Source organism: Podarcis muralis, chromosome 16, assembly GCF_964188315.1.
Source record: "Podarcis muralis chromosome 16, rPodMur119.hap1.1, whole genome shotgun sequence".
In the NCBI taxonomy this organism is placed as follows: domain Eukaryota; kingdom Metazoa; phylum Chordata; class Lepidosauria; order Squamata; family Lacertidae; genus Podarcis; species Podarcis muralis.
In genome coordinates, this window is record NC_135670.1 from 27,121,687 (window position 1) to 27,144,437 (window position 22,751).

Sequence of the window (22,751 nt, forward strand, 5' to 3'; positions counted from 1 at the left end):
GACGCTGTATTGTTTTTAATATTCGGTTGGAAGCCGCCCAGAGTGGCTGGGGAAACCCAGCCAGATGGGCAGGGTATAAATAAATTATTATTATTATTATTATTATTATTATTATTATTATTATTATTGGCATGTGCCTTGGCTAGAGCTGATGTTGTAATGGGCTACAAGGGTGTCTGGAAGGCACCGGGTTGGGGGAAGCTGCTGTAACCTCTTTCGCTCCAACAGCGGGTCTAATTTGCAAACGCAAAAGCAGAGCTAATTGGTTAAATCAGGCAGCCTCCTGAGCTTAGCGCAAGGAAAAAGGGATGAGTGTTGGCTGGAGAAGCCCGGAAAGTCCATAGCTCAGTGGCAGAGGACCTGTGCTCTGCAGGCAGAAATCCCAAGTTCCATCCCCAGTGGCACCTTAATGAGAAACTTAGTCTCAGGGTTGTGGGTTCGGGCCCCACATTGAACAAAAAGATTCCTGCATTGCAGGGGGTTGGACTAGATGACCCTTGCGGAGTAGTCCCTTCCAACTCTGCAATTCTATAATTTTATCTCCAGGCAGGGCTGGGGGAAAACTCCCTTTCTGAAACGCTGGATAGTCGCTGCCTATTAGTACAGTGGTAAAGGTAAAGGTACCCCTGCCCGTACGGGCCAGTCTTGACAGACTCTGGGGTTGTGCGCCAGACTCTGGGGTTGTGACACTTCCGGGTCACGTGGCCAGCGTGACAAGCTGCATCTGGCGAGCCAGCGCAGCACACGGAACGCCGTTTACCTTCCCGCTGGTAAGCGGTCCCTATTTATCTACCTGCACCCGGGGGTGCTTTCGAACTCCTAGGTTGGCAGGCGTTGGGACCGAGCAGCGGGAGCGCACCCTGCTGCGGGGATTCGAACCGCCGACCTTTTGATCAGCAAGCCCTAGGCGCTGAGGCTTTTACCCACAGCACCACCCGCGTCCCATAGTACAGTGGTACCTCGGGTTAAATACTTAATTCGTTCCGGAGGTCTGTACTTAACCTGAAACTGTTCTTAACCTGAAGCACCACTTTAGCTAATGGGGCCTCCTGCTGCTGCCGCGTCGCCGGAGCACGATTTCTGTTCTTATCCTGAAGCAAAGTTCTTAACCTGAAGCACTATTTCTGGGTTAGCGGAGTCTGTAACCTGAAGCGTATGTAACCCGAGGTACCACTGTATATACAAAGCTAGATGGAGCAATGTCCTGACTCAGGATACAGCAGTTTCCTATGGTATTTTTTTAATGAGTCAGTCCACGACACCTGCGGAGCAGCAGCAATCCTGCAGGATCGCTGGACCTAACTGGGGGGAAAGCCACCCATCTGCATGCCAGGAATCGAATATTGTGGCCCGTACCAGCGCCAGCAAACAGCCCCCGAGGGGAGGAAATCTGCCTAGGCCGGGGTGGGTCGCTGGATGGGGGAGCTTTGCCAGGACGGAGAAGGCAGGGAGCAGGTTGCTCCTGAAGCAGCTGCCGGCCACCCTTTTCCCTCCACCTGGCGGAGAAAGGCGAGAACTGCCAGGCTTTTCAAAAATCCCTTCAGTGGACAGTCCATGCCGGAGCTGGGTCCTCTTTGGGCAGTCCAGTGCGGGGCATCCCTCCCCACCTATCCGCCAGCGGGAGAGAAGGGGCCCGATCCAAGCGCAGGAGTGCCCCGTCCTTCTCACCACGGCGAAAAACGAGGCTTCCCAAGCGCGCCTCGCGGAGGTTTCTCACGCACCGCCCTAGGCAACGCTGTTTGCACAAATTGCTAACTTCCATTTTCATGAACGGGTTTACTGTAGAAGTTTTGTGTACTGCACACAACTTTTCCCCCCCGTCGGTCATATGTTTACAGACGTCAGCATCCTTTAAAAATTGTGAGGTGCAAAAATGAGGATCTGTCTTGACTGTTGTAACATGTAACAGCACTGAAAGAAACGCAAGCACAAAGTCCAGTCTTATTTGAGCTCAATGGAGCTGGTGCACAATGGACACTTTAAGGGCCTTTTAAAATTAAAGTTATCTTTAAAAGTTATCTTTAAAATTAAAGTTATCTTTAAAATTAAAGTTATCTAAAAAGGTGAGGTTCTGGACATTAGCACACCTCAAATAGGTGCTGACAAGGGGTGCGAGGCATCCCAAAGGGAGGGGGTGGAGAGAGAAGAGAACCCTGTGTCAAAGATGTCGAAGCAAGGGGACCTCACAAGGTATACCATCAAAAGCCCTGAATAACAGGATCAAGACAGACAGCACAAATCATTTTGAACCATCTTGTGAATTTGTGATGTTAAAATTGAAATCTGATGTTAAGAATTTAAATCTCTTAAAAGGTTCAGTTTCAGAATCTCCCCCCCCCCCTTTGCAAATTTTGCCACCTATTCCTTCAGGCTACGTGCTGATGCTTGGGCACGTTCAATAGATCTAGTTGCCTCTTGGACTGTCTGTGTGAAACTGATAAGAGGAGCAGAGCGAAAAGAGACAGGGGGCGGGGACAGTTCCGACCCGGAAACTAGGCGTTGCGCGTGCCACTCTACCCTGTAAGAAGTCTAGGAGCTCGTTCCCGGCGCGCGGGTCTGTCGCGCTGCGTCACTTTAGTGCACCCGCGGCGGTAGTCCCTAAGGGGAGGGGCGTGCTGGGGCGTTGGTGACGCGTTTGACCTGCGCCCTGCCTGGCGGCGGACAGAACGGAGAGGCGGTGGGATTGAAATGCCGGAGGCGGGAGGAGGTGAGCGGCGGCGGCGGTGGGTGGCCTCGTTGAGGAGGCGGAGGAGAGGCCCGGCACGTTGTCACAAAAGCCATGCGAGGCAGGCCCTGAGCTGCCTCTTCTTCTGGTTAGGGTTACTCGGGAGAAAGTCCCGCCGTGGCCCAGAGAGGCTCAAGTCCCTTCGGTCGGCGCAGGCTGAGCAGCCTCACCGCCTCCCTCCTGGCGGGCTTCGCGCCCTGGAGGCCTCTTCGCGCCTAAGGCGGCGGCTAAACGGCAGAAAGTCTTTCGAAAGTGGTGTTTGCTTACTTGAGATATTTATATGCTGCTGTTTGCATTTTTTTGGCTTAAGGGCTAGGACATGAATGCCATCAGAGCAGCTTACAAAAATCAGTACTGCGTTAAGAAGCTGCTTGCTTGCAATATATATATATTGCCAGTAAGCAGCTTCTTAATACATATATACACACACAGATACATATACATATACATACACACATATATATACTATATACACACACCCCAGACATACCATACGAGGGAAAAGGAATGTGAGGGAGAAGGTGGCGAGAGGCAAGCTCAAGCACAAGGTTTTAAAAACTGCAGCCACCACTAGTGGTGTTTCAGGCTGCCTTGCTTTCGCTAAAGAGTAGCCACTCTTGTGAAGCACCCCGCCTCCAGTGTTAGAAACTGATTTATGAAAGCTAGGAGCTAAACAGCACCTTAAACCTAGGTTACGAGTGCAACAACAGAATGTTTAGGTGCTTTTTAAAAAAATAACAATACAAAGCTGCAAATGAATGAACTGCAGCTGAAATCTTATGTTCATTTTTCACATGCTCTAGTCCTCTTCTGAAGACTGCAAAAAACAAACACAAAGCCATGCTCCCCACCACCACCACCAGTATTCTTATGAGGGTATTTTCTCCAGTCTTCAGAGAGTGGCTGGAAGTGGGGAGGTAGAGAAAGGTCCTCCTTTCCTTCCACTGCAGTTTTAATCTGAAATCATAGGTGCAGCACTTTGCCCAGACCTTGGAAGCTGCTCACGCTAATGAAATTCCTTGTCACAAAACACACCTAGAACAATGGGAGTCTCAAACGCTGCCCACCTTGTCAGATCCAAGTGCAGGTGGCAACATCCAGGGCAGTGCCTGCCACACACACTTCCTTTCAGACAGGGTAACTTGTTGGCAGTCAGAATCCTCACAGGAGGGGCTTTGATGGCATCACTGTTTGAGCCACCCCAGAGCACTCTTCTCTCTCACACACACCCAGTTACATCCAGGAGCAGAGCTGGTGATAACATTCAGGTCAGGAGGCTGAGGCATCTCCAGCTATGCATCATATGATAAATGGTATCAACCAACAAGGCTGAGGTCCCAGTTTGAGGCCTTTCTTTCTCTCCTCTTGGCAGCTTGCTGAAATGACACCACCATTTGGCCATATCCGAGGCACGGAGATGACTGCCCATCACTTTCCTCAGCACAGTTACCTCTTGGTAAGTAAGAGGCTTTCAGAGCAGTTGATCTCTGTGTTGTTTTGACTTGAGTTTCAGAGCTGCTTTTGCATATTGGAAGGGTGGAGACCTGGGAAAGGGGCTCCTCCTGCTGGTTCTTGGCAAACTCATATCGGTATTGTGGGTAGACCAGGGCCTGGGTTCTTCACATCTCAATTTGATCAGGTTGGGAATGACCTGCTCACAAGTGACTGATCAAGGGTTCTTTGCTTTGTCTGAGGTAGATTTATTTTCTCTTCTGTTTAAAACAGGATAGCTTAAAGGCTGACTGTCTGAACAAGCCTTTCACCCAGAGGTGCCATGATCTGGTGACTGTCATTGAAGATTTTCCTGCCAAGGTAGAAGGCTCATTACTTGTTCAGGCCTATAATATTTCCTTGTTGTTCTGCTTTGGAATGTATTGACCTTCTCTGATAAAATATATATGTTGTCAGGGTAGGGCAGACTGCCCTGTTCACTCCTGCCTAATGGAGAGAAAACATGAAAGAACCCAGAGCAACCTCACGTGTAAATGCAGACACAACTACAAATCAAATTGACAAACTGAAATAGAGAGGAACTGACTTGAGGAATTCACTTCCATTTTGCTGGTGTCTGCTTGTCAGGTTTTGTCCAGTATTTCCACTAACTGTCAGTCTTGGGTCTCCTGGGAATAGTAAATTTGGCACAGATTGGTTTCTAGACAGAAAATGCCTTCTGTGGTTTGGAGCCCCTGGGGAGTCTTTGAGTCAAACAATGTATATCTTTGTTTTGAGCTTTTCTGTTTCTCTTCCCTTGGAAGGAACTTCATGCCATCTTTCCCTGGCTGGTGGAGAGCATCTTTGGCAGCTTAGATGGCATTATTTTAGGTTGGAACCTCCGTTGTTTACAAGGAAGGGCAAACCCGACTGAGTACAACATTGCCTTGGACTTTCTTGATGCTGGGTAAACCTCTTTATTCAGGAGGGCGGTGGGAAGAGCTCTGGTGTGGTTCCAAGGGTTACCCCCTATCCTTCTGAATGTTTTCTCTCTTGCTGCTTTTTTTTGGTAGAGGCCCAATGATGAAGTTGGTTTACAAGCTCCAAGCTGAAGAGTACAGATACGATTTCTCTGTCTCCTACCTTCCTGTAAGTATCTGGGAAAGGAGGTGATAAGATCCACACTACCACTTTGAATCCAGGATAAAATAGGCAGTTTAAGTTCCTAATCCTTTATATGGAAGTCCCACTGATTTCATATGAACATGTTGAGATTAAAATGGTAAGTTTGAAACCTTTTCCGCTCTCTGCGGCGCACAGATTCTGCCTGTTCCTCAGCTTGCTGAGCAGTGGGAGCTGAAGCCTTAAACTCTTGAGCTACAACAGAGCAGAAGGGGGAGGTTTAGGGCTCCAGAAGTGGTTGTTGGCTTTCCACACCCCAGATCTCAGGGGGGCAAATGTTTGCGCACCTTAAGGGCTGTTTCAGTCGTAAGGTCTGTATTTTGTGTCTTAATTATGCCATTGTTCTTTTCAGGGCCCAGTGAAAGCCTCAATACAAGAGCGGATTTTACCAGAATGTTCTTTGTACCACAACAAAGTCCAGTTTCCTCCATCTGGAGGCCTGAGCTTGAACTTGGCCCTTAGTATCCTTTGGACAATAAGCCCAGAATGGTTTCTCTTCATGTTGTGTGTATGTTTGGGGTGGTGCACAAATCATGCAGTAGTTCAGTGATGCCAAACAGTTGGTGGTGAGAGGGAGACCATTCTGATTCTTGCAGCTTTCCAGGCTGATTTCTTTGCCCTCCGCTTAGCAAGGCCCTGGATGGAAGTTGTGTTCCCTCTCCCAAATTACATGAGAAGGGGCCAGCGGCTGCACATTCCACCCAAACTGTTCAAAACTGCTTGCCACACAAGCTGCTCCAAGGCGATTGCATATGAGTGGCTCCTCCAGGTGAAGATAAATTGCATGGAAAGCCCATGCTCTGCCAGCTCTTAGAAGCTTGGGGAACAAGCGGATTGTTACACTCCCACCAGTTTCCCCACTATTGTGGAGGGAAGTCATTTTGGTTCTTTGCATGGCTGCAGCCTGCAAACTCTGATCTTTCTCAGCGTCTATCTTGGATTTCCCCCTTAGATGTTTTTCCTTCTGTTTTAGCTGCATGTTTAAGTGTCTTGCCATGTTGACAAGGTGTTTAACAAGAAGGGGCACTCCCACCTTCACACCCAAATCCTGAGAATAGAAGAAAACACTGACTATAGACACTTCGTTGGATAGTCTTGAATAGCCAAGACTTGATGCTTCTTCATGTTTTCTGTTGGACTTTATCCTTGACTCTGCTGCCAGATCCCTTTGAATATTACATGTTCTACTTTGCATTAAGCCTGATTACACCAAAGGTAAAGAAAAAGGCAGCTGCTTCTTTCACAATGCACTGCCTACTGTTTGCTATGCAAATGAGATGAGAAGTTGCAGCATAGTTTCATGCCTCTTGTGGTTTATCCCTTGTTGATACACCTCTCCCTCCCCCTCCACACTTGCCATGATGTTTGGTGGTGTAAAGTCAATATTTGTATAAATAGCTTCTTAAAGTGCTTGAAATACTCTGCCTGTGGTCTTTCCCTTGGCACTAAAGTGTGCTTAACCGTTTCAGCTTGTCACCTGAATGCTTTGCACTAAGAAGAGAGTGGCAGGGGTGTAGGGTTGCTAAACAAGTGGGGAGAGGGGGACTGAGCCCTGCAGAATTGCGCCTTCCTAGCAGGTCCTCACTGCCTCTGTTGTTGAACTCTCACTCTAGCATGTTGTGTACCAGGCTGGTTTCTCACAAAACGGCAGAGAGGGTGGTAAAATCGGCATGGACCATGCCAGGCTGTTGGTGGGGGCTACCGTCATAGAGGACTGCTCCTCCAGAGGAAAACAGAAGAGGAGCCGGGCATAGTGTGATAGATAGAAAATTATGCTTTTGAGTAGCTTGAATTTTTTAGGCTTACCCATAAAGTTTTCTATTTGAGTTGATACCACAAGAGGAATGACTTGGGATTCTCTCTCTCCTTCTCTGTGTTTCAGAACATCTCCACGGCCTATCATATCAGCATGTCCAACAGTGCTTACTTTGTCCTAGTGGATCGGTACTTGAAGTGGTTCCTGCCCACAGAAGGGATTGTTCTTCCACCCCCCTCCTCTTCCGATGCAGGAGGGGCTGTCCCATCACCTGCTCCCCGGTGAGTACTTGTCCTAGTTTTCCAGATTACAGGTTCATGGTGTACAAAGATAGTAGCAGGAGTCATCTCTATATCCCAGCCAACAATATAGCTCTGCTCTTGCAATGAAGATTTGAGTAGCTGAATTCTAAATTTCCATCCGAAATGGAGACTAAACCCAATTTTGGGGAGGGGAAAAAAATAAAAAATGCTGTTCTACACTGATGGAGGCCATGGTGCAGATTTTCCCCTGCTCCACTTTGTCCTTAGGCCCAACCCTGACTACTATCCTGTTTGGGTGACCCTTTTGGGGGTTTTTTAACTTGTGTCTTTTCTTTCTCCTCCCGTCTAGATCTCCTGCAATGTCGTTCAGCTCCTACGGGATGCATCCAACAAGCCTTCTAAAAAGACATGTTGCTCACCAGACTTCGGTGAATGCAGACCCTGCTTCCCAGGAGATCTGGAGATCGGAAACCATGCTTCAGGTGTGTCCAGGAGGGAAGGAGGCTGTGGTGCGGCGGCTGCTCTGCCTGGCTGTTGCTGCAAGCACATTGGGGATATTGCGTTAGCTCAGCAGGGTGGGGGAACAGGCAATTGTGGAATACCAGGCCTACTTCTGGGCGGGGAACTGGGGAAACACACCTTTAAGAAAAAGAAGTGTTTGCTTTGCCTGTAGGAGAGGGGGAGCCTGTCTCCCTCCCAAGTGTTGCTGGGTTACAGCTCCCCATCTCCATCACCTTTGGACATGTGGGCTGCTGGGAGTTAGAATCCAACAATATCTGGAAGGTTACAGAGGTGTATCTGATTAAATTGTTTTTTCTGAGGGGTTCAAAGGATCGAAAAGAGTTTTAGGGGTGGGCCTTCATTGCAGCTACGTGCCTTTTAGTACCTTTCTGCTGTTTCCCTGCCCCTGCCCCAGAATCCCAAGCTCTGTAGATCCCTAATCTGGGGGGGAAAACAAGTCAGCTAGCACAAACGTACCTGACCACTTGGTTTCTTGAACTTGCCACATCCAACACTGAGCTATGTCTTGAAACAGCTTCAGACCAGACCCCAGGAGCAGAAATCACTCCAAAGGCCGGCTCTGGCTACTGCTGTAGTAGGTTCTTTGGTCCTATTCAGGCAGATGAACAAGTTCTTCTCTTCCTAGGTTTTTGTTGAAATGTGGCTCCATCATTACTCCCTGGACATGTACCAGAAAATGCAGTCCCCTCACATCAAGGTAAGGGCCTGAGCTTGGGCATCTCTTGCTTGCTGGCCTGCCAGTTTGAGGGACTGCAGGGAAATGCAACTGCTGCTGCCTAGCTCTGTTCTCTGCTTAATGACAAGAGCTGCTGAGTGAGGAGAGGCTGTTGGCACTTAAATAAAAGCAAGCTGGGGTTGAAATGGGTTTCTTTGATACATCAGCACTCGAGAGAGGAGTTCCAGCCAGTGGAGAAAAGCTTTGCTTTATATCAAAGCTGAGGGAAGCTCGATTCCCGCAGATGCCGCTTGCATGTCTTGGAATGTCTGTGTTGTTCGAGTTAGAAATAGTTAAAACTGCCTGAGAGGAAAGACATGAATTTGGTAGGCAGTTTTTGGCAGGCCCTAATTATGATGCTAGGGAAAGGCAAACATTGCTCTCCAGTGCAACTTTTTATTGAATTTTTGTTGTTTACAAAAACATGAAGACACTGAAAAAACAGATAAGTAACAAAGAAAAAAGGGGGGGAGCAATACAGAGTTGCAGAATGAAATAACAACAGCAAACCAGTATACCAAGTAACAATCATACTTCACTGAATATCAGATGGTATTTAAACATTGGTGGACCTCTGTGGGTGAAGGTTCTCTGTCTGCAGGCTGGGAGCTGTAAAGGGTCATCCCTAAACCTTAGCTTTTTTTGCTTGAGGGATTTATGTGGAACTTGATAATGTTTACTGTGGTTGTTGCAAGAACTCAGTAGGTCAGGGGTCAGCAAAGTTTTTCAGCAGGGGGCCGGTCCACTGTCCCTCAGACCTTGTGGGGGTCCGGACTATATTTTGGGGGGAAATATGAACAAATTCCTATGCCCCACGAATAACCCAGAGATGCATTTTAAATAAAAGCACACATTCTACTTCATGTAAAAGCACCAGGCAGGCCCCACAAATAACCCGGAGATGCCTTTTAAATAAAAGGGCACATTCTACTCCTCTAAAAACACATCCACGGACCAGATTTAAAAGGCGATTGTGCCGGATCCGGCCCCTGGCCTTAGTTTGCCAACCCATGGTTTAGTATTACTCTAATGCTAATCTGGAGTCTCTTGCATAGAGAACCTGGGGCAGATTGGGGATTCTTCTGGTACACCACCCACCCACCTCCCTGCCTGAGTTGATAGAGACCATCTCTGATTTCGTATTGAGATAGTTTCAACTTCCGTGGTAGTTCAGGACTTCGTGGCAGCCATGGGGGCTGCCCCAGCATATCTTCGCCCCAACATGGATATCAGCAGGACACACCCTTGATCAGGCAGAGGGATGGTAGTCTTGAGTGTAAGAGAATCAACATCTTTCCTCTTGTTGTGGTTGGATCATTTCCCATTGAGGTGTGGACTTTCCGCTCTGCAAGTGTGGGGAGACCTGGAGGTGAATGGATTCGTATTCCAGAGGCCTTAGGTGGATGTTTCTGCTGGTGTGCCTGGATCTCAGGAGAGCCTGGCTGTGGGATGCTGAGCTCTTCTTCTCCCAGGTGGCCAAAATGGGGGTGCAGTTTCTTATGCAAGAAAGGACCTCTATGATGGTGGCTCTCCGGTCATGGAATGCTCTCTTGGGAAAGAGATGCTCACGTGTCCCCTGACATGCAGACTTGTCAGAACTAGGTGAAGAACTTTCTGTTTTTCCAGGATTTCCAGTTTCCTTTTTTAAACCCAAGTTTTAGTCCTTTGTAGGTACTTGGTTTCTTTATCGCAGGTTTTATTCTGGTGGTATTTTAAAATTTGTTTCTGATTTTATGTGCTATGCTTTGCATTTTCCTTTCTGTATTTCACCCAGAGAATTTTTTCTTCCACTAGTGGTGTAAAAATGTTGCAAGTAAATAAAAACACCCTTGTATTGCCAGCGGTGGGGTGGGGTCTGAGGACTTGCTTTAGTTAGGATTTGAACTGAAAACGTTACACTTTCCTTTCTGAATGCGGTGGCACCAGCTCTTACTTAATTTTACTGCATTTCTAGACTCACACATACACACATCCTTCACCCTAAAGTCTTGGGAATATATGTGAGTAAAATCACTTAAAAAGTAAAAGCCACCAGCCCCAAACAGTCACATGTTAATCAACAGCACCTGTCATCTGCTGAAGCCCGTACGCTTGGCAGTTCTCAGCAAAGTATTTCTGAGTGTGCCTGACATTGTATACAGTTAACTCCACTTCTTCTTTCCTCGAAAATGCCCGTCTTTCCTTTCCTCCCCCAGTCTCATGCTCACTTGCCATCCTGTTTGTGTTTCTCCACATGCTGTTGCAGGGAGGGAGGCTCATGGCATCATTGTTGGTTGTGTGTATTCTGTTTGCGTCCCATATTTTAATATCTGTGACAGTTTCTAACGCCAGCTGCTATTGCGCTGCATTTCTAAATTTGAGAGTCCAGGGCCAGATCCAGGAAAAGCAGGGCCTGGGGATCGGCCTACTTAGATCCAGATTTGCCATGTATACAGTCTTGGGGCTGCATACATACACTTTGTTTTGGCTTTCACTCTCATGTGGCAAAAACGGCCTTCCCTCTCTCCACCCTCCCCCAACTGATCAGCTTTGGAGGCTGACTTGAATATTTTCTCTTAATGTTTTCATAGGAACCATGAGTTCCAGGCCCACAGTTGCATAGTCTGCAGTTCAGGCAGAGTGGATGTTTGCATTGGAGCCTTTGCTCCCAGTGGCTTGAAATCCTTGGTGTTTGTTTACCAGGCTACGTGCCCTTGATTCGTTGCATCCTCACCTGCAGCTGCTTTGCCTCTTCTTTGGCTTGGCCTGGCCTGGTGTACCCTTGATCAGATTAGCGCACACCCAGCACAAGGTGCAGGTGCAGGAATCCTTGTGTGGCTGCTTTGCCAGGGCCCAGTGGCGCTTGTTTGTGGACACACACACAGAAGGCCACAAACACTATGCAAAAGCTGATTGGAAAAGTCCTGGTAAATCTTGATACTCATAACTGTGACTTGGGTTTCCCAGAATCCATTTGCTGACGTTAAATTCTAACTGTTGCTGCAAAGTCTCGAACCACCTCCACAGTTCCAGGAGCCAAAATGTGTGTAAGAACTGCCTTGCTGGTTAGAGAGAAGTCCCAGCTTCTCTCCAGTTTTGCCATTTTGAGCCAAACACTTCTGATAAGCCCACGATCCAGGAGCCCCCAGCCCTTCCTGCCTAATACCTCTCTGCTGTCCCTCGCTGCCAAAACACCTTGGCGTTTGGGTTGCAGAGAAGAGCTTGCAGCCTGAAAATGTTTGCGCAACATGAGAAAAGGGGGGTCAGACTTTGCTTGAGGCTATTTTGCGCCAAGGATGTGTTGCTGCTGTTGTGTGTCCCTCTTCACATTGACTGCATTTGTCATTCATTTGTGACTCATTCTTGGGTTTTGCTTTTTGTTTTTTTCCTTGTCCCCCCCTTCTTCCTGGGCTCATTCTCACTGGTTGTTTTTCCCCCTGTTTCTTTCCATTTTTGTGTTTGCCTCTTCAACCCCTCCTGCCCCCCTCCTTTTGTGTTCTGTCTCTCAGCTGGAGGTTCTCCAATACCGGCTCAGTATCTCCAGTGCCCACCGCAGTAATCCTGCCCAATCCAGCTTCCAGGCCCTCCACACATACCAAGTATTTTCAGTTTTCTTTTCTTTCTTTCTCCCTCCCCGCCATTTCATTTTATTTGTCTAAAAATTAAAAAGAAAAGATCCTTCCTGCAGTTTGCAGTGTGGTGTGGGCAGACATTGGGGGTGTGGAAAAGTACATTCTGTGGGGCTGCTGTTGTAAAGAGGATTTTGAGAGTGACGTGGGCCTGCTCCTGTGCGCCTATTATTTCCCAGGGAGCACAGAAAACAATGCCAAGTCCAGGTTATGGATTTTCCCAAAGCTCGCTCATTCTCCCACTTCCTTACCCTAGGCAGCAACAACCTCCTGCGATGCTCCACCCACACAAGGAGGGGGAAATGTATCGGGCTTCTCCTTTCTATGGAGTTGCCAGAGTCTGGTGACTTTGAGTGTGTCAGAAGCTGCCACAGCATTGCTAGGAAAGGAGCATGTCCAGTTAGATCAGCTGGTCACGAGCTTGAGCGCAAAAGCCATTTAGCTAGCAGCTTCTACTCTCTTAACTCCATTGGGTGATAACTGCAGAGAAGAGGTGAAGCCTTTTAAGGCTCAGCCTAGCTTAGAACCGGTGGGGAACCTGTGGAGAACCTCCAGACTGCCTACCAGGTCCACCCTCCCTGACCATTGGCCACATGGACTGCTGGGAATCTCGGCAATATCTGGAGGGTTATAGATGCTGCCCATCCCTGGATTAGGAAGAGCACCGGGGTCTGCTTGCAAGTCTTGATGAAAGGAGAGGTTTGGAGCACCCCTTTGCCACAGACGTTTGCTTTGCTAACTGGGCTGTGTGCTGCTTTCTCACCTTGCTCCTGTCGATGAAAGAGGAGCTTGGGGACAGCATTAGTCCTGCCTTGATTAAGTGTGTATGTGGGTGTCTTTTTAATAAAAACACATACAGACATCATCATAATCCGTTTCCAGTTAACAGCAGCTGCACAGGGCTAAAAACCCCATAGACGGCTTGAAAGGACTCATTTGGGGGACTGCATGTTTGCAGATCGTAATGAAAATGTGCATGCACAGATCATGGCTGCTGGGATTGGTTCTTTGTTTTCCTTCATCCCTTCAATTCCTTGGTGGTGACGGGGGCCAGTCAAAAAGGCATTGTGTGTGGTGTTCAGCCGTGAAGATCCTGCCTTTATATTATTTTCAAGAGCAGCTTTCTCCTCTTCATGATTTAAAAAGTGGTTACAGCATCATCTTAGATGCTGGGAATTATTAGGAGTTTGCGGTGTTGGGATCATCTTGTGAATCTCCTCCCCAAAGGTGAGATTTTTGGTGCATTAACTCCCATCCCACTTCCTCCTATAAAATGGGCCTCTTCACCGGAATTGTGGTGGGCCCCAGAAAGGAGCAACCAGAGAAAGTGTTCTACACCTCAGGGTTCAAGGTAATAATAATAAGGTAATAAAGACTAGGACCTAGGTGCATGGCTACACCTTGTCCACAGTCATACCAAATATTTTGAGAGGGGAGAAAAATCTTGGATCAGCTGGGATTCTCAGTTTAAGCATAGCAAAGCGGTTTCCCCCTCTCTGCAGGAGGGGAAAACATTTAGCCTTCGCAATATATCCTGCAACTCCCGTCATTTGCCATTGTGACTGGGGCTGATGGAGGTCGGAAGTCCAGCCACAATTGGCAGGGCTATTCCAAGGCATTTTGCTGCCTAAGGTGGAGCAGCAAAGGGGAAGTGCATAGTATGTCACTGCCAGTTCAGACTTCATGAGCTTATTGGTGGAATTGGGGTGTGTGGTTTTTAACCCCGATATGTGCATCACTTAATGCTGCTTACATTGAAATGCACTTGTCATCCAACTGCCCATTCACCTATTTTGGAGATATCATTTTGGAGCTCCTAATGATTCCTTTTTGTTTTAACCACCCTGAACAATTTGGTATCACGAACAAACCTTGCTTCCTCACTACTTACCCCTAAACTCCATAGGTGTTTTATGAACAAGTTAAAAAGTACCTGTCCTCCTTTGGGGACCCTGTTTCTTTCATTCCGCCATTGGGAGAACTGTCTTAATTCGTTCCCAGTCTCTGCTTCCTGTCCCTTAACCTTTCCTCAGTCCACAAGGGAATTCTTTCTCTTATCCCGTGATTACAAAGCTTCACTGGCAACATTTGGCTGGTGGGTGGATGCTGTGCTTTCTGCGGGGTGAGCGGTGGCGGCGGATGCCCTGAGTGTGGTCAGGAAGGCAAAGTAGTTTGAGCCACTTTGTGAACAGCCCTGGGCAACTTAGTCAGATCTGTACTGGAATGAGTTGCTCACGCTCTTCTCAGCAGTAGGCGAAATTACCTTCCTACACTCAGGATGGAAGTGTGGGACACACTTCCCTTCTGCAATTTGGTTGGCCAGGAACTAAACTAAAGGGTCTGCGGACACCTCTTTGCTCTGCTCTGTAGCGCTTCAGCTCTCTTCGCCCTTTCTCTCCACCCCCTCCTCCCTCCTGGCCTTCCTTTCTGGCAGGGAGAGGACATACTCCTTTTCCCTCTTCTCCTACTCCTCTTCCTCTTGCTTCTGCTTCCGATCCAGGAGTCGTTTAAGCCGACGGAGGAGCACGTCTTGGTCATCCGGCTACTCGTGAAGCACCTCCATGCTTTCAGCAACAGCCTGAAGCCGGATCCTGTTTCTCCTTCTGGGCATTCCCACACTGCCAGCCCACTGGAGGAATTCAAGAGGTAGGTTTGTTCTAGGCTTGTTCAGGTCAGCACCCTGTGCATCAGGGAGTAAACGTGCAGGAGAGGGCCAGCTCTCATGATTTTTCTGTTCCATGAATCGTATCTCTGTTCCCTGAAGAAGAGAATGGAATAAAAATCACAGATTCCCTCTCTGGCATAAACCAAGAAACTAAGCACATTTCACAGCCTCCATGCATAGAGCATGCATAGCATGCATAGAGTTGACATCTGTATGGTACATTGAGCTGGAGAAGCCTCTCTGTTTCCATACCCAAATGTTATTCTTGCCTCCTGCTTTGCTTATCTTGGGGGGACCTCTCTTGTGTTTGCAGGATTGTGATTCCCCGGTTTGTTCAGCAAAAACTCTACATATTTCTGCAGCACTGCTTTGGTCACTGGCCCTTGGATGCTTCATTCAGAGCTGTAAGTACCTCCGTTGAATGTTCTGTTTTGTGTGGACTGTGCTGAACAGAGGAGAGTGTTAGGGCCATTTTTTCCCAGCATGCAGATTTATATATTGTTTTCCATTCAATGTGATCATCAAACATGTGAGTGCAGCATGATTTGCAGATTGTGACCTCTGATGCAGAGTGGTTTATTCTTGTAAATTTTGGGAATGTGGCCTTTTTTTAAAAAGCAGGATCAGGTTTCTAGTCCTCATAAAGCAAAGGAAAAAGCATGAAAATGTCACAATCTTTTTGCCAAAGGCTTAGAAAGCCAATAGGTGTCTGGGCTGGCATCCCAGTGGATAAGCATCACCTGGAATTTGTTGTTGCTTTTATAAAAAGGCCAACCCTGGTTTTCAAAACTGTTTTGCACCTGCACCTCATCACAAGTGCTAAGGGCTGCATGGTAAGTTGGCACAGATTGACAAGGAAGCTTTTTTGTGCTAGCCAAAAGACCCACTCATCACCACCAGCACAGACTTTCCACTTCTGACTCTGTCATCTCTGTGTGTATTGAGTGGTTGGGAAAGCCAGTAGGACAAGGCTGCTATCCAAATCTTCACAAAGTCCACAAGTTCAGGGGAACTAGTTGCTGAACACAACTGTTCAGTGAAACCAACTGTAATGAAAAACTAAACTTCTTGTCGCAGGTACTGGAGATGTGGCTGAGCTACTTGCAGCCTTGGAGATATGCGCCTGAGAAGCCCCTTCCGAGTGCCGAGTCGTCCCTGCCTCGCAGCGTGCCAGAGAAATGGTGAGTGTTAGGATGGTCTGAGTCACTGCAGATGGAGGGGAAACTCACCAGTTCCTGCAGTAAGCAGGTTGAGAGCCGTGTGTGATGGTTCCAGGCCAGCCTTCCCCAACCTGGTGCCCCTCCAAATGCTTTGGAATACAAAAGGTCTGATCTGAGCAGTGACCCTTTGCCACTGGTGGCCACTTGTGTCCCTGTTTTGACTTGTGGGTGACTGCAGTGGTTGTGGGTGCCCACGTGGAGAAGCTTTGCTGTATCAGACTTGTCCCCGATTCCTGCTCTGCCCTTGTTAGTGAAGGTCATTGTCATGGAAGTAAGAAGAGAACCTGTCACCAAAGTGAGGAGGCTTCCTAAGCCTCGTCTCCTTAAATTCTTGCCTGCTTGGATTGCACATTCTCCCAATTTGGAGGTGCTCACAGCATAATCCTGCAGGCCCACCTTACTCAGTGGCAGGGAAAGGGCAGTCCTCTTGCCAGCTACGTAATATGTCCCTTTGTGTTCTCTTAAAAGGGCCTCTTTTGTTCAGGAGAACTTGTTGATGTACACCAAGCTCTTTGTCAGCTTCCTGAACCGAGCTCTCCGCACCGACTTGGTCAGCCCCAAGAATGCCCTGATGGTCTTCAGGGTGGCCAAAGTTTTCGCTCAGCCCAACCTTGCAGAAATGATCCAGAAAGGTAAAACAGAGAGCACGAAAAACCTGCCCCCTTTCTGTCTGCCTCAGCAAGCTGCCTGTTGCTTTTCCCTTTGGCAAACAGGAAAAGCCATCAGGGTGGACGAGGTGAGAAATCTGGCTGGCTTGGTTGCTCGTCTAAATCCCTTCCGAAAAGCTTCTGGTGTGAGAGCCACTGCCACTGACCCAGTGAGAATAGAAGCTTAGAGTCTCCCAAGCCCAAATCCTGCATTGCAACCTTCCTCAGCCTGGAGTGCTCTGCATAGTTTAGACTCCAGCCCCAGCGTTATACAACCACAGTGTACAATGGGGCTGCGGAAGGCTGCTATATCGCATCATGGCGGCTGACACCTTTACGTCCTGAGGGCAGCTGATCAGTGGTCATAAGATCAGTGGTCCTTTGGGACTGCCAGTTCAAGGTGCTAGCAGTAACCTTGCAGCAGATTACATAGGGGCAATCATGTAAAAGGAGTTGCTTCCCACCCTCCCGTTGCAGGAGAGCAGCTCTTTCTGGAAACAGACCTTGCCCTTCCTCACCGCCAGCACCGCCTCTTCATTAGCCCTTCGTCTCTCGGAGGGAGCTTCCTGTCATCCCGAGCTCCGACCATCACAGATGCTTCGTTTAAGGTGAAGAGCCATGTCTACGGGCTTGAAGGACAGGACTTCCAGTACAAGCAGATGTTTGGGCCGGAAGTCAGGAGCCTGGTAAGCTGCCACTTGTGGTTCTTGTGACATTTTGGGAGGTGTGCCTTGGTAGCCTTGCAGGTGCCAAGTCTAACAAGTTGCTTAATTGGGAGGTTTGAAAGAGCAGAGAATCTTCCTGACAGGACCTCTGCAAATTGAGCCTTCCCTTACTGGAACATATGGGACGTGGGTGGCACTGTGGGTTAAACCACAGAGCCTAGGACTTGCCAATCAGAAGGTCGGCGGTTTGAATCCCCGCGACGGGGTGAGCTCCCATCGGTCGGTCCCTGCTCCTGTCAACCTAGCAATTCGAAAGCACGTCAAAGTGCAAGTAGATAAATAGGTACCGCTCCGGCGGGAAGGTAAACGGCGTTTCCGTGTGCTGCTCTGGTTCGCCAGAAGCGGTTTAGTCATGCTGGCCACATGACCCGGAAGCTGTACGCCAGCTCCCTCGGCCAATAAAGCGAGATGAGCGCCGCAACCCCAGAGTCGGTCACGACTGGACCTAATGGTCAGGGGTCCCTTAACCTTTACTGCACCATAGTGACTTCCATTGATTTGCAAACCAGAAGTCTAGAACCACCAGCACTTATTCTGAGGCGTGGTTTGTCTCAGATCTCTGAAGACTCTTGTTTCCCACAATGCTTTCTCTGCCACTTGCTTGCTTGGTCGGGGCAAGCTTTATATTCCTGGGACCTCTGCCTTAGTTGCTTGCCTTGCTGTCTTCCATCAGGTGCTACGATTGTCCCAGCTCATCGGCCAGGCCCAGCAGACAGCCAAATCCATATCGGACCACTCTGTGGAGGCCACAACTAGCCATTCCTTTCTTTCCTGGTTCCGCTTTAGTTCAGCTGACTTGAATGGCTCCTACACAGGCAATGACTTGGACGAAATGGGGCAAGACAGCATTAAAAAGACAGATGAATACTTGGAGAAGGCCCTGGAATACTTTTGTCAGATATTTCGGGTATGGCAACAAAATATATCCCAATTATGTTTATTTGCAATGCAGGATGGTCTGATTAATTTGTGGATGGGTGACCTTTGCAGGGTCAAGGGCTGTATTCCCTCATGAGAATGGGATTGGGGGCGGGGGAAGGGGAACCAAAGTCAAGTCTTTTCATGCTCCCTCCATTTATATTGGTATACACAAACAGCGCACCCTGAACCTTCAGGCTGCTATGCCGAGGAGCAACAGGAAGTAAGTCAGCCTGGCACAATGCATACATGACACAATCTTTACCATTCTGGGCATCATGCCATGGTGGCTAGGTCACACATGTGTCTGGCTGCCTAAGACCCAGTCATAGAGGGATATTGGAAGTAAGATTTCAGCACTTAACTCCTGTCTTTTTGGGTAGCTCCCTCCTGCTGGCTCTCCCGTTTCTTGGTGCAGTAGGGTTGCCCAGGAGACAGCAGATGACCTAAGGATTTCCCTTTTGTACATTTTGCTTTTTTTCTATGAAGCAACTGCAGATTACTTGAGAGGCAAGCTTTTGAGAAAGTGAGTGTTCATAGAGCAGCCCTTCTTTGAAAATGATGAAAGTATTTTTTTGTGATGGCCTTCACTTTGAGACATCTTGTCTCTACACCTGGAGAGCTCACAGCTCTCTTTACTTCTGAGAGTTGACTGCTTTGCTATCCTAAGAAGTGGTTGGGGCAACCCAGTCAGATGGGCGGGGCACAGATAATAAAATTATTATTAAGCTTCAAACTGTTCAGAGAGAAAGTGAGGGGCAGAATTTGATCCCTCCCTGTGGTGCAAGCCCCAAGCCTGCCCATCTCTGCACAGCCTTATCTCTGATATGCCACTTTCTGGCCTCAAGTGTTTGAAGTAGCTTAGATGGTATAAGAGAGAAAATGGAAACAGGTTTACACTGTATGTAGAGATTTCAGCACTTGCTGCTGTGTGTTTGGGCTACTTAGCTGTCAAGATGTGTCAGCTTGCCTTTTTGTGTGTGTAGTATTTATATAAACAAGGGACGCGGGTGGCACTGTGGGTAAAACCTCAGTGCCTAGGACTTGCCGATCGTATGGTTGGCCGTTCGAATCCCCGCGGCGGGATGAGCTCCCGTCTTTCGGTCCCAGCTCCTGCCCACCTAGCAGTTCGAAAGCACCCTTAAGTGCAAGTAGATAAATAGGTACCGCTTTATAGCGGGAAGGTAAATGGCGTTTCCGTGTGCGGCGCTGGTGCTGGCTCGCCAGAGCAGCTTCGTCACGCTGGCCACGTGACCCGGAAGTGTCTTCGGACAGCGCTGGCTCCCGGCCTCTTAAGTGAGATGGGCGCACAACCCTAGAGTCGGACACGACTGGCCCGTACGGGCAGGGGTACCTTTACCTTTATTTATATAAACTAATTTTCAAATTGATGTTTGCCAGTTGAACGAAGCCCAGCTGAGCCAGCTGATGTTGAACTGGGGGGCAGCTCAGGATAAGAATGGGAAGAAGCAGCTTCCAGACTGCATTGAGAGTGAAGACGGGCTGATTCTCACACCTCTTGGCAGGTACCAGGTAAGAGGGTGGCTGGCCTGGCCAGTTTTGCTAGGTTGCAGTCAACATTAATTTTTCAGTAATCTTGTGAGTAGCTGAAGATTTGAGTCCAGATTAAGGGCCAAAACAACCCTTGTTCAACACTCCTTGGAAGGGTTTTAGAGGCTTAGGCCAACCCCCAGACCCCACCCCAGTAGTGTTAGGGAGCTTTTGTGTTCTTTAGTAGAATTCCTCTAAGAGGTACAGTGGTACCTCGAGTTACAAACGCCTCAGGTTACAAACGCTTCAGGTTACAAACTCCGCTAACCTGGAAGAGTTACCTCGAGTTGAGAACTTTGCCCCAGGATGAGAACGGAAATCGTGTGCTGGCAGCACAGCAGCAGCAAGAGGCCCCATTAGCGAAAGCACGTCTCTAGTTAAGAACAGTTAACCTGAAACTGTTCTTAACTAGAGACGTGCTTTCGCTAATGAACGGACCTCTGGAACGAATTAAATTCGTAACTAGAGGTACCACTGTATAATGCATCTTTGATTATTAACTTCAAAAAGAAAAACTGATAAAGAGTTGGATCTAATGGGGTTGAAAATCAGGCCAGTCTTGGTCTGCTGCTGTAACCTTGCCTGAATTCTGCCTGTAGCACCTTTATGACTTAAATGAGTCTGCAATGGCCTAGCCTGTATAGCTCTTAAAATTTTGAAGAGCTGCCGCCTTGTAAAAAGTCTTGAAGCTCAAAGCCTTTTAAGGGTACAACTTAAAAGTGCAACTGTTCTCCTAGATCATCAATGGCCTACGCAGGTTTGATGTGGAGTACCAGGGAGATCCTGAGCTTCAGCCCATCCGAAGTTACGAAAGCACCACTCTTGTGAGGCTGCTGTTTCGGCTGTCCTCAGCCATTAATGAACGAGTAAGTGCTGTGCAAAATCTCCTTGCTGCTCTTCTGAGTCCATATGTCCGAAACTCTACACTCTGGGTGTTCTTTCCACAATGCTTGCCCTGCTCCTTTCTGTTCAGAAGATTGACACCTTTCATTTCAATCTGTTGCTTTTCAAGGCAGTTTGCAAGGAACACACCGTAATCAAATACCACCATAAACCCTTACACACACACCCAGCAACAGCCCTTCATCTTCTGGATGCTGCCAGACTCTCCCTCCCTTCAGTCTCAGACCTAACAGCAATTGGAGCTGAGGCTTTTTCCTGGTAGTAAAGGCGGAAGCAAGCTGCTTTGGCCCATGAATGGGGCCAGGCTGGTCCTCTCCTTTGTGTGACCATCTTCCTGGAAGATGTAGGATGAAGCCTCCCAGTGGATCTCCTGGTCCAGTGTCAAAGGCTGGAGAATGAATTTCACCCCTTAATGGTATCGGACCCTAGATGTGCTCTGTCCCCAAAGGTATCAGTCCCACTCCAAGAAAGCCAACATTCTCTGCTTGGGGGATTGCTGGTGCTCTTGGCAGCTTTAAACATATATGACAGATGTTATTCTCTACCTTTGGCTTTCCTGAACAGCTGCATTAAAGGGAGCTCCTTTTGACTGCATTCCTGAAGCTGAAAGTGGGCTTGTGTGTTGGGCAGAATAGACTGATTCAGGTCCTTTCCAAGAAGACCTCTTAACAAAACCTATCAAGAAGTTGTTCCTTAATTTCTTATCATTCAGACATAAGTGTTTACCAAACATTCCTTATTTGCCATGACTTTTTTCTCTCCATGCTTAGTTTGCAGACCAAATGGAGAGACTCTGTGCCAAAGAGAACTTCCTTGGCAGCTTCTGCCGCTACCATCTCACCAACCCCTCCCTCGTGGAAAAGGCTAGGCACAGTCCACTAAGCCAGCAGAGGCTGGGGCAGATTCAACAGCCAAGAGTCAGCCTTCGGTTTCTGGCAAGCTACAGGACTCTCCTTTCTTTACTCATGGTATACTTCATTGCCTCGTGGTTCTGCATCAGTCCAGTGACCTGTACCTTCCTCCTCCTCCTGGGATATCTTTTCTATGCCACAGTTATGACTCTCCTGACTGAAAGGAGAAAGCCTCATCAACACTAACATTTTACTTTCATTCATTTATTCACATTGCTATAGGAATCCCCTCCCCTAAGGTCAGGGGCTCAGAAAGTAGGTTTTGGCTAATTAAGCCACAGGACTTTGATTTGAGCATCTTTTCTTGGGTTTGAAAACTTTAAATATTTTTAATGAAGTGGAACAGATTTGTGAACAGAAGGCTCTACTTTTCTAAAAGCCAAGTCAATCTGTAAATTTTGTTTTGATAAACTTTTTAAAAAACAAACAAACCGCAGGCTCTGTAGTGAAGATTTTGGTGGGGGGTGGGGGTGGTACAGTAGTGGGATTTGGGAGAATGAATCTGAAACAAGCAGCTTGGCTTAGAAAAAAGTCAAGTGAATGGCAGCTTTTGAGCATCTCACACAAATATGCCGGCACACTTTTTTTACTCTCCATCATTGTAATGGGGCTTAGGCAGAGCATGTACACAAAGGGGCTGTGCCCTTTCACTTGAAAGTATGTGCTCAGTGAGGTAGATAACCATGTGTCCACCCATTGCTTGGATTTACATACGTTACTTAAGAACAATCCGGTCAACAATCTCCCTTCCAAATAATATCACGGAGATCTTGTGCCTTGAAAGTGGATCTCTGTAGTGATGCAAATGCTTTGTCAAACATCTGGTTCCAGTTCAACCCAAACTTTACCGGCAACAATTCTGCAAGCTGGTGAAGCAGCAACAAGTCATGGAAAGCACTCATGCCATGTAAAATTTAAGGTGCTGGTATTTAGATTTCCTAGGAAGCTGAGAGCTTTGAGAGAATCTATGCAAGTGGAGGAACTGGTGAGTGATCCGAATGTAAGAAGA

At 47.9% G+C, this 22,751-nt stretch overlaps 1 protein-coding gene across 3 annotated transcripts; it reads left to right on the forward strand.

Annotated features, from left to right (window-relative positions):
* Nucleotides 1-2,578: 2,578 nt before the first annotated feature.
* On the forward strand, nucleotides 2,579-22,173 carry SMPD4 (sphingomyelin phosphodiesterase 4). 3 transcript variants are annotated; one of them, XM_028709617.2, is made up of 20 exons: nucleotides 2,579-2,707; nucleotides 4,098-4,181; nucleotides 4,451-4,537; nucleotides 4,981-5,123; nucleotides 5,230-5,305; nucleotides 5,691-5,799; nucleotides 6,501-6,553; nucleotides 7,221-7,375; nucleotides 7,707-7,839; nucleotides 8,505-8,576; nucleotides 12,083-12,172; nucleotides 14,703-14,848; nucleotides 15,181-15,271; nucleotides 15,945-16,048; nucleotides 16,556-16,719; nucleotides 17,212-17,420; nucleotides 18,133-18,366; nucleotides 19,779-19,910; nucleotides 20,666-20,794; nucleotides 21,602-22,173. In XM_028709617.2, the coding sequence occupies exons 2-20, from the start codon at nucleotides 4,107-4,109 to the stop codon at nucleotides 21,926-21,928; spliced, it is 2,529 nt and encodes an 842-aa protein (XP_028565450.2). In that variant the 5' UTR covers nucleotides 2,579-2,707; nucleotides 4,098-4,106; the 3' UTR covers nucleotides 21,929-22,173. The 3 variants fall into 3 exon arrangements, with proteins under 3 accessions (XP_028565450.2, XP_028565452.2, XP_028565451.2); XM_028709619.2 differs by lacking the exon at nucleotides 20,666-20,794; XM_028709618.2 differs by lacking the exon at nucleotides 12,083-12,172.
* Nucleotides 22,174-22,751: the final 578 nt, after the last annotated feature.